Consider the following 10,898-nt stretch of genomic DNA (forward strand, 5'->3'; position numbering starts at 1 on the left):
TATCAACTGATGGAGGGGGAGGAGCAACAGCAGGAGGACCTGTAATATAAGAAGACATTAATAATTATAGTGTCTCATGTTTTGGTACTGTACTATAGTACAGGATACTTCGTCAAAAATGACTAGGAATAAATTCTTCCCTTTTTATAATTTTTTCTGATGCATATACATGTACTTATGTTGTGTAGAAAGTTTGAGCTGATTCCGATCAAAATTGATTTTTTACAAATTTTTAATGATAGCCAAAAATTAGGCGAAAATCCCTGTACTATAGTACAGGGTCACGCCCAAATTTTGCCAAAATTGAAAAGTATACAATTCTCCATTTTAAATACATATACATGTTCTTATGTTGTGTAGAAAGTTTGAGCTAATTTTAATCAAGTTTGGATTTTTTACAAATTTTTAAAGTTATTCCGAAATCAGGTAAAAGTCCCTGTACTATAGTACAGGGTCACCGGCCAAATTTTGCCAAAAATGAAAAGTAGAGAATTCTCCATTTTTATTACATTTCCTGATGCATATACATGTACTTATGTTGTGTAGAAAGTTTGAGCTAATTCCGATCAAAATTAGATTTTTTACAAATTTTTAACAATAGTAAAAAATCAGATGAAAATCCCCTGTACTATAGTACAGGGTCACACCCAAATTTTGCCAAAAATGAAAAGTAGAGAATTCTCCATTTTTACTACATTTCCTGATACATATACATGTTCTTATGTTGCATAGAAAGTTTGAGTTGATTCCAATCAAAATTGGGTGTTTTAAGAATTTTTAAAGTTATTCAAAAATCAGGCCAAAGTCTTTGTACTGTAGTACAGGGTCACAGGCCAAATTTTGTCAATAATGAGAAGTAGAGAATTCTCCATTTTTATAATCTGATGCATATACATGTTCTTATGTTGCGTAGAAAGTTTAAACTGATTCCGATCAAAATTGGATTTTTTACAAATTTTTAAAGTTACTCAAAAATTGAGCCAAAATACAGGGTCACGGGCCAAATTTTGCAAAAAAATGACTAGGAGAGAATTCTCCTTTTTAATAATTTTCCTGATACATAAACATGTACTTATTAGTGATGTTCGATACCAGAAAAAATGAATTAGGTTCGATTCCGAGTACTTTTTCTCAGAGTATTGATGGTATCGAGTACGATTCCGAGTACCAGATAGGGTCAAAGTCCAGAGGTGCTTCCAGCCGGTTACTGCTGCTAGAATTGACCATGAACACTAAAAACAGGCTTCATTGTTCACTTCCTCACTTTTTCACCATCTCAAAGATTCAAACAACAATCCAGAAAGACTGAGAAAGTTCAGAGAGCAATCGGAAAAGGATTATCTATTATTCTTAATGTTCACTTTTTAAAATAAAAAAATATTTATATTTAATTTTAAAATTAACTAGATCTAGTAGTTTATTAACTATTATTGTAATTAAGTGGGTGTGGCTGTACTCGGAATCGAATCTTTCAATACTGGAATTGCTTTTGATACCGTTTCGATCCTGGGTAGTATCGAAGTATTGAGTACTTTGGTATCGGTATCGAACATCACTAGTACTTATGTTAAAATTGTATTTAAGTTGCTCCAATAATCCTCCCTCCCTTTAATGTCTCACTTTTAATTTCAAATACTTTTCCTTTCCTCAGTCTCTCTTCAATGTCAGCTGCTAGTGCATTCTCTTTCAGTCTCTTAAGAGCACTAATGACATCAGTCCATGTACCAGGTGGATATACCCCAGTCCATTTAGTCCACAGTCCCATCTTCCTACTCTCCACTCCAGTCTTGTCCTCTTCAATCTTATCAATGTCCTTTTGTTTTATTCCTGGTAAGTACAGTCCAAAGGTTTGCCATTTTGTTAATGGTTCCAGCCATTCAGCCCACAGGTCTTCTCTAGGACTGGAATCAAGGGGAGAAGGTGGGGTTGAAGAGGAGGCCATTTTGTGTTGTGAGGTGTGTGGGTGTTGGGGATTTTCCCTTCAATAACATTTTAACAATAAGCAATCAGCAATTCATAAAAAATTAAAAATAATATTGAAAAGTAAACACTATAATTATGGCCTATCCCTAGTTAAAACAGTTCTATAAAAGGTGCAAAAAGTTACTACAAAGTCAATGTCTAGCTACATCTAGTTTAGATTAGAAATTGTAATGCTTATTGTTCCTTTAGTAGGTCACCTTCACGAACGGGATCATTAAAGTATTTTAGGACAAACCTTGCACACAAGACAGCTGCAAATGGTTGCCAATCTTTGTTTTTGTCTTCATTCCCCCAGTCAACGATAGATTTTATTACTATCCATTCAAATCCTCTTTCTCTATCAGCAACCCGATGTATACCATTTGCTTCCATTTCTCCTCCAAGTGCTTTTGGGACGTATTTTAATATTTTCTGTTTTTCTTCTTCATTGCGATGCAACGTGAACTCAGAGACCAAGACACCAACGTGAACTTCAACTGATTTATCTGCTTCATATCCAAAGTCTTTGTCATGTTTGAATATATTTACCAGTTTCTCTCCACAGTGGTATGTGTCAGCTAAAATGATTGTATCTTTTTCTTCACGCTTATTTTGAGTATCGACAATACTTTCAGCAACAATGATATCACCTAATTTTGTTTTGCCTTCCTTTGCTCCATAGCATATCCCAATAGCAATGACATACTTAGCTTTCACTATCTTTCGTATTGAAGTAAGAACTTTGTCGGTTTCCTTTGGACCCTGGCCTGTCATTATCACTGCAACATTATGTAGCCCATATTTCCCTAGGATAAATGCTTTTTCTGATTCTTCTTTTATAATGACTTTTATATATTTGCCATCATGTTCAGGAGGATCAGTGGCACCCATCACAGCACGGTACTCGTTTTTTGTGGCAGTCACCAGAATGACATTGACTTTTTCTATAAACTCTTGCTCTTCCTTGATTAGTTGTGTCGAAAATGTCCTCTTCATTTTCTTGTCATCCTCAAAGTCTTTAATTTCAGGAAAAAATTCACTACTGACAACTGGAGGCTCTATAACAGTGTACATTATTATTATTATTATTATTATTATTATTAGAACTGTCAAGATTATTCTAACATACTTTGATCATCTTTTTTTGTCTTGTCTGGTTCTATTCCATTATATTCTGCTTTCTCTGCTATAAAATAATATAACAATAATTATGATGTTCAAATTCTCTGTACTATACTCTAATATTATCTGTGTATTGTGAATCATATGTGAGCTTTACTCAGCTTAAGATGTACAACAATTTAATATAAAATACATGTACTTTTGTACGATATGATTTGTATGTGTACCTCTATAAGTACTTGTGGGGTCCATGCATAAACTTTAAATGATTTGACATGTTTTTGTATGCATACATTGTATTTGTATTACTAGTATTTGTACTAAGCTCGGTTTACATTCAAAAAATGATCAAAATTGCATAGGCGTTGATGCAAAAACGCTTTGAAGTTGACACAAAATTGGCCGAAATTTAATCTTACGTTCATTTTATGGCAAGTATAAACCAGGCTTTATATTACATGCATGGCCCAATATAGCATTAAATGAAGTATGGACACATTAAATGAGCTAATTCAATAGTTAAATAGTTAATTCAATTAATACTTTACCTCCTGAGCTAGAGTTAAACCAGCACCAGTAACTCTCATCACTTTCACTGATATCATTTAAATCACACTTTGAGCAATTTGCTACCTTATACTCTTCATTCACAATGCAATAGCACTGCTTATTTCCATTGGGGCAAGGAAATGCATTTTTATAATGCTGTTCACTACTGATGGTATTAATAGTTGTAGTAATTAGCTTACGGACTTGTGGACAATAGTTCTTAGGACCATTGAAATAGACTTCAATATGTCTATAGCGATTGATGATGTATAGTGTGCAACGTTTTCCTTTAATGTAGATTCGAAGTGAAAAGGTATCACGATACATTGAGTGATCTTGACGAAATTCAATTTCTTCCTTTTTGAGCAAATGGACAAAAATTAAAATAAAAATTCCTTGAGGAACAAAAACAAAGTTCTTTGATTTTGATTCACCTTCCTCCGTCCACACATAATAAAGAGGCTTTATACTTTTAGGTAGATCATTATCATATTCATCATTGTAGGCAGGTAAAGCAACAGGAATGAAGTAGATATTATCATCTATGCTATTATTATCTCCGGCCCTCACCCACGCTTTGTGTGTAACAATGTCAAGATGTTTAAGTAGGCTAATAAAGTATTCTGATGTGAACTTATCTGAGAATACTTTTGGAAACTTTTCAAGAAGATCTTTGGTGAAATAGCCTTCCTTTAGATCACATATCTCAGTATTATCTATTTTTGGTACCAGTTTTGTTGCTGGTATTGGATAACTGACATAAGTGAGAGCTAACAAATGTGAAAGAACATCGATGATTTTCTGAGGATCAACAAATACTAGTTTTGGTTCAACTTCAATCTGAGGGTAGTATAAAATGATTGTGCTAGTGTGAAGAAAGGTTAGAGCTATTTCAACGTCTTTTTCTTTCATATAAAGCTTTTTGCCTTCTTCAATAGCTTCTTCTCTAGTAACAAAGCCTTTGCCTTCTGCCTTTTTTTCTAAGCTTAGCTCAAATGCAAAACAACGAACTGGGACTTCTATTTCAATGGTAACCTCTGTGAACTTTGACATTGTCTCTAAAATATTTTTGCTACTTTGCATTCTTTCATCTTTTTGTAATGTATTAACTGGATATATGACAGAAGTTTTATGTACACTGGGAATACGTTTTGTTAAATGGGGCACTGCAGACATCAAATCATCACTCATCTTGGCAACCTCTGCCTTAGCAGCTTCTTTGTTGTTTTTGTTTTTTTCAATCAAAACATCATAGTGAGTACCCAGGACAAAAGACATTGAGTGTTTAGGTTGATGCTTTACAAATGGAATATCAATTGGTTTTTGAACTGATGCTGATGAAACAACAGAATTGAAAACTTTACGATTTGTATGTTTCATTCCTCTGTCACATGGAAAGTTTTGTCCATCAAATCGATACATAAACTCAAACTTCTCATCAAGGTCTTTTGAAATATCAAGTGTGATGACATTAAGAGTAGCTGCTCTAGTAAACAATGGTAGCAGCTCCTGAAATGCTGGTTGACCACCAGAATCAACAATGTATACCCACTTCTCACTTAACTGAGCTCCTGCTTTAGGTATGAGATCAGCAATATCTTTAAGTACATCTCCAGCATCATTATCACCTTGTGGTGTTTCTTCTTGCTTACTTTCTTTGGAATCCTCTGATTTCCTTGAATCAGAGGATGAATGCTTTGAATTAGGTTCCGAATCAATTTGCTCTTCATTCCCAGAATTGAGATGTTCCTCTTGTGTTTCTTGCGCTTCCTTTTTGGCATCCTTTAATTTGTTCAAAAGTGGCTGAATTTGTTGAGCGGCTGCATTTTCTTTAGCTTCTTTTAAACTTGCTGCTAGTTTTTCTAGTAACTTATCTTCAGTAATTTTGTTCCATGTCTCTGTACCATCATGAGAAGCTATTCTAAGAGCTTTGACAGCTTTACAAGCTATTGGTGTACTGTCAGTGGTATGTTTAGTGGCTAGAGTGAGGCCAGAGGATTGTGCTTCAGTTGTAGACTTGGCAGGTGGTGAGCTAGTGGCTGATCGGACATCAGAGTGTGGATCAGAAGAAGTAGCAGATTTTGTGGGAGGTGGTTCATTAAGTAGAAGTTGTTGCGCACACGTTTTACCAGATCCAGCAGGACCGACCATATGGACACGAGTCAGTTCCAGCTTCATAATACCTTCTGTACACCACTTCTCTAGAATACCTATTGCCAAGAGTACATAATATTTTTGCTATTGCAATACACATGTAATCTACAGTGATTCATAGTCATTTTATTAATGTTTTCATTAGCCATTCAATTTATGATTACTGAAAGGAATCCTTTAAAATAGAAAATTTACTAACATTAATTTTATATGAAAAGGCAAGACATTTTTAATTTATAAGCTATGCATATTGCTTGATATACATGCTACAGTTATGAATTACTCTAAACATTATCTAACCTGATTTTTTGAGATTTTCAAAATCAACTGTTGTCTCTTCTACAAAAATAAATAATTATACTGAACCAAATTGTAATGAATGTTCCATAAAACATTTTTGTCACAAAAATACTTTAATACAATTTTTTATCATGATAGAAGTATAATACCATACAGTAATTTTCGACCTAAATCAAACCAATCAGCAATCGGACCAATCTGATTGCTCAATGTCAGTTTCGTAAATAAATAACTTACAGCCAAATGTCCCCTGGAGGTTAATAAGTAGTGCAGAGAATTGACTCATTCACCTCCTGTTGTAAAATGCATTTGCTGTTGTTAACTGATGCTAAGCCTAGTAGGTATCTAAGGCCTTATCAACCTCCACTACTTTGCATCACCTTCATATAAGGTACTATTTAGCTGCATCTAGCATTGCAACAAGGCATGAGTACATCATGAACAATATGCAGGCTGATGATTATCAATACTTCAGTATTATTTTAGTAATTATTATTTAGTATTAATGACATTACTAGTAGGCCTATTATTCTAACATACTTTGATCATCACTTTTACTTCCTTCTGTGCTATCAAGTGGTTTTCTATAAACACAGGAGCATTACAATAAATTGTTTGTTGTATGAAAGTATTATTTACTCTGAATCAGTCTCTTCTATTCCAGTACTAGTTGCCAAATGACCCAGACCTCCTTTGTCTGCATAATAAGATCAAGTGATTGATGAATATTTTATCATCTCTTGTGTCTTTTGTTATTATGTTTCTAATCTTACCTTTTTGAGTGGACTGATCACTTTGCTCTGGAATCACAAACTCTATAAAAAGATTTTGTATGTAAAGCAAAATTAAGAAAACTCAATTTTCTAAATTGAAGAAAATACCTTTGGCAATTTTTGTTCCAAGTGTTTTATTTACTGCTCTTACAGCATCATACAGCCACCTTACATTTGCTTTACGTCCTTCATCATACACTTCAGTATTTCCTCTCAGCCAATCAGCAACAACATCATTTAGTCCATGCCATGCTGAGTTGTTTCTGTTATTGTAGGCTATGGTGTTTATTGTACCCTGAGGGATACAGAATTCTACAGCCAATTTTTTATATTTTGAAGCTATATCTTTGTCAATCAGTCCCATAATGGTACCATGATCACCTTTATATAAAACAAAGAGTTTTAATGCCAGCTGTATATAACATAACTTAGACTTATTTACTTAAAGTTAGTTCTCTTTTAACAAAAGAATCTTGTGAGAGAAAGACAGCAGACAGTAAACTTGACAATAATTCAACTGTTACCTGGACTGGTACTGAAGCTACTTGCTGAATGAGATGCTAGTGAGGGATCATCACTGACTGATGTATCTTGAATCAATCCTATTTTATAGTACATTATTTATAATTATCTCAGATCCTATAACTTACCTATATATTTTAGTAGTTCAGATTTTGCAATGCCCAGTATATCAGGATAATCATCACACAGTTGTATTAATGTATCCCAACTGACATCTTTATCAGCATCAAACCACCTCTTGAATACCAAATGAAGTTTGGTATTTAGATTGTCTTGCATTCCTATCAAATCAGCCACCTTTACACCTAATCCATTCCCTATTAGCATGTAATGGTGAGCAGAAGAATGAAATATCATCATTACTGTTGCCATATTAAGCTCTCTGCCTATTATAATAGATAATGTATAACAAGCAATTACTACCTTCACCAAGTGTACCTGTTGTAGGACCTTGTGTATTACCCACAGCAGCTCTATTACTAACATTAGGTACTGAAGGATGTCCTTCAATCATTTCTTTGATATTTTGTGCAAGAGTGTTTTCTCTTCTAATTGTCAATGCAGTAATGACATCATTCCAAGTTGCTTCAGGAGAAACAGAGAGCCATTTTGAATACAATTTCCTCTTTTGGTCATTCACACTGGTGCTCTCAGCTTCAATTATTGATACATCATGTTGTGTTATTCCTGGTAAGCAGTAGCCAAATGACTGCCAGTCAACAAGTGGTTCAAGCCATTGAATTAATAATGAAATATCAGGTCGATCATCAATCATAGGACCAGGATTGACTTCAACATCTCCTGATAAGAGGAGGAGCATACGTAGACAAACAATCAAATAGAGATCATTGTAAATCAGGTTAGAACTCCTGCCTCCAGGTAAGACTACTGACTGGAGGTAATTTGTATCAGTAACAGTAACACCAGTAGTATATTGTACTTGGTAGCAGTTACCTAATAATAAAATACCAGTAAATATACAAGTACAAAGTTGCAATTGTTGTTTACCTGTTGGAGGAATCATCAAGATGTGTCTTAATAAAGAGAGAGAGTGAAAGAGGAGGAGGAGTAAAGCAATAAGAAACAGAGCTGCTGGCAGTTTAGATGTCTTCTCTCCTGATGTAGTACTGCCTGACTTGCTGTCTACTGCAGCTTTGAATGAGTGAGAGTGGCGGCCATTAGCTGGTCTACTGGAGGCAGCTTGACAGTAGTTCCACAGTCCAATACTTGCTCTCCATTGACAGATGTCAATCATCTTGTATGTCTGGGGGCCACAGTCTGACACTTCTGAGTTCTGAAATCTGCTCTACACTTGCATAAATTTATACTCCAATGTACAGGAAGTAGGTCTACACTTTATTGTGTCTAGTGTATCACTGGAGGGTGGGTTGTGGTTTTACACTAAAAGTATTTCCTCTCTTCTTATCTAATGTAATCATTTTTATGCATTGAAGCATACTGTATAGAGGGAAATTTTGGAGGGAGCTAAATCTGGTGATTGGCGGTTTTTATTTTGGTGAATTAGTGGCCATGTGCCATTGAGCATGTGTATAATGGCTCAAAATGGCAGTTTTTTTGGCGAATGGCTATCAAAACGTCAATTTGCCAATTTTAATTCCCTCCAAAATTTCCCCGCTATATTGTATTTACTGGTACATGTTACAGTACTGCATTGTACAATTTTCAGATATAAACAGAAGCAACAGTATGTATTATGCACTATCATAATCTACTGTTGGTACTTTTGATAATTTCTCTAATGATACATAAATAAGAGATGACGTACTTTTAAAATGTCATGCATTGTAGTCAGTGAAGCACTGTATCGTACTACTATTCCAGTACATTAATTCTTATAGTAAAATAGGAAGGGTTTGTATAGCAAGTGTATGAGAATTTCTCTATATATTATCCTTCCTATAACTTGCATTCCTCCTGTATTGCTTTCTAGTTAAGTAGTCCTCTTACTTCTAACATGTACATAATCTAATATACTGCCAGTAGCGCTAATTCATTCTTTGTTTATAATATTTAAGTTATCAGTACATTTTGTATGAGAGAGAGAGAGTGAATGAGAGCAGAGGGCAGGAGGAAGGGTGATAGAGAGTATTCTGATTCACCATATAGTTCATACCATAAGTGCATATGTACTTTACTTTATGTACATTAAACTACTATGTATTATAAGGATATAATATCTTTCATTGAAGTCCACTGTAGGCTTAATATGGTCTATTTATATTTTACTTTATTATTTCTACTCAATTTGTACGTCTATACTGTGCCTCAGTAGTATTTGAGGCATCATTTTGTTCTCAATATATTCTGCATTCACCCGACTCCTTGTTTTCCCATAGATAATAAGGTGAGCTTTGTGTACTCTTAACTTTTATTGCCATTGATGACAAAGATCAATAACATGTTACTAAACTGACTGTTATTTCATGAGAGTGTCTGGAAGTGGAGTAGTACATAATTATTTGTGCATCTCTACTATTATTATTTTAGTTATCATTGTTACTATAGCATTTCATAAGTTTAACAAAACTTTCCCAGAACAGAAGCATAATACACACATTGCTCTAGCCCACATACACCATGCAAGCAATACGATGCCATGTTGTTGAAAATTATTAGTTATAATTTGATCGTCTGGCTGTTTAGGCAACATGTTGCTTGCAACATCAAAGTAACCAAAAATAGAATCATCCCATGCCTGGTATCATGAGTATAGTGACCTTAGAGTAAGATCTAGCCTCGTGCCCTGCACAAGATCCCACCAGTTATCACTGTAATGTTTCTTTATTGTTGACTGTCCTCACTATTTATGTATGTATTTAATTAGCTCTAGTTAGCTATTAGTATGTGACATTACAACAAATACACTTAAGTAGATCTACTGGTAGTTCTTTTATCCAGACACTAATGGTAAACATCACAAGAGGAGTGGGAGTATGTGAATGAACTATCATTGAATTACATTCATAGTTATGACTAAATTTAGTGATTTCACAGAAACTTTATTTTGTGCATTAAAATGATTAAAATGTATTATCTATAATAAATACAATAAAAATGAATAATAGAACCAATCAGTAGTACAACAGGCACCTATTTAAATATATACAACCTATTATTATATTGATAGTGATCACAATTATGTACTGGGCTACATGTAGCTATGCACAACAGTAGATTAGTTACATGGTAAGATATCGTAGGTTGACAATGATATAACAAGTCTTTCCTGTAAATTGAAATACAGTATATGAGTATATTTAGTCCAGCAGTGTATAATATGTGTGGTATATAACACCTCATGAAACAGTTACTGGAACACACCACTAGCAGTGACTTGAAATACATCAATCATTGAATATCAGTGTATGTGGAATGCACCCAGTACATGTACAATGTTTATTAGTACAAGCACTTTAATAATAATATCACACCTAATGAGACAAAGTAATAAATCATTATCATATAATATATGCTGATTCACTAACTGATACTATA

At 34.1% G+C, this 10,898-nt stretch overlaps 2 protein-coding genes across 2 annotated transcripts; both read right to left on the reverse strand.

Annotated features, from left to right (window-relative positions):
* Nucleotides 1-2,118: 2,118 nt before the first annotated feature.
* Nucleotides 2,119-6,242, reverse strand: LOC109588463 (uncharacterized). The gene is made up of 4 exons (XM_020004631.1): nucleotides 6,088-6,242; nucleotides 3,633-5,843; nucleotides 3,092-3,148; nucleotides 2,119-3,020 (listed from the first exon to the last, which is right to left on the reverse strand). Exons 2-4 carry the CDS (start codon nucleotides 5,809-5,811, stop codon nucleotides 2,158-2,160), a joined length of 3,099 nt encoding a protein of 1,032 aa, XP_019860190.1. The 5' UTR covers nucleotides 5,812-5,843; nucleotides 6,088-6,242; the 3' UTR covers nucleotides 2,119-2,157.
* Nucleotides 6,083-7,896, reverse strand: LOC109588461 (uncharacterized). Its single transcript, XM_020004630.1, has 9 exons — nucleotides 7,821-7,896; nucleotides 7,511-7,768; nucleotides 7,385-7,462; nucleotides 7,303-7,332; nucleotides 6,969-7,241; nucleotides 6,861-6,902; nucleotides 6,727-6,784; nucleotides 6,628-6,671; nucleotides 6,083-6,126 (listed from the first exon to the last, which is right to left on the reverse strand). Exons 1-9 carry the CDS (start codon nucleotides 7,894-7,896, stop codon nucleotides 6,083-6,085), a joined length of 903 nt encoding a protein of 300 aa, XP_019860189.1.
* Nucleotides 7,897-10,898: the final 3,002 nt, after the last annotated feature.

The sequence above is a fragment of the Amphimedon queenslandica genome, unplaced genomic scaffold, assembly GCF_000090795.2.
Source record: "Amphimedon queenslandica unplaced genomic scaffold, v1.1 AMPQUscaffold_12078, whole genome shotgun sequence".
In the NCBI taxonomy this organism is placed as follows: Eukaryota; Metazoa; Porifera; class Demospongiae; order Haplosclerida; family Niphatidae; genus Amphimedon; species Amphimedon queenslandica.

What these genes read in the sequence shown, in the direction of transcription:
- LOC109588463 (XM_020004631.1), bottom strand. Translation starts at nt 5,811, where the DNA reads ATGAAGCTGGAACTGACTCGTGTCCATATGGTCGGTCCTGCTGGATCT. An exon ending in GTTTAACTCTAGCTCAGGAG is followed by an intron (nt 3,149 to 3,632) that starts GTAAAGTATTAA and finishes ATTATTTTATAG; the next exon opens with CAGAGAAAGCAGAATATAAT. An exon ending in GACAAAAAAAGATGATCAAA is followed by an intron (nt 3,021 to 3,091) that starts GTATGTTAGAAT and finishes ACACTGTTATAG; the next exon opens with AGCCTCCAGTTGTCAGTAGT.
- LOC109588461 (XM_020004630.1), bottom strand. Translation starts at nt 7,896, where the DNA reads ATGATTGAAGGACATCCTTCAGTACCTAATGTTAGTAATAGAGCTGCT. An exon ending in TGGAACAAAAATTGCCAAAG is followed by an intron (nt 6,903 to 6,968) that starts GTATTTTCTTCA and finishes ATCTTTTTATAG; the next exon opens with AGTTTGTGATTCCAGAGCAA. An exon ending in TGATCAGTCCACTCAAAAAG is followed by an intron (nt 6,785 to 6,860) that starts GTAAGATTAGAA and finishes CTTATTATGCAG; the next exon opens with ACAAAGGAGGTCTGGGTCAT.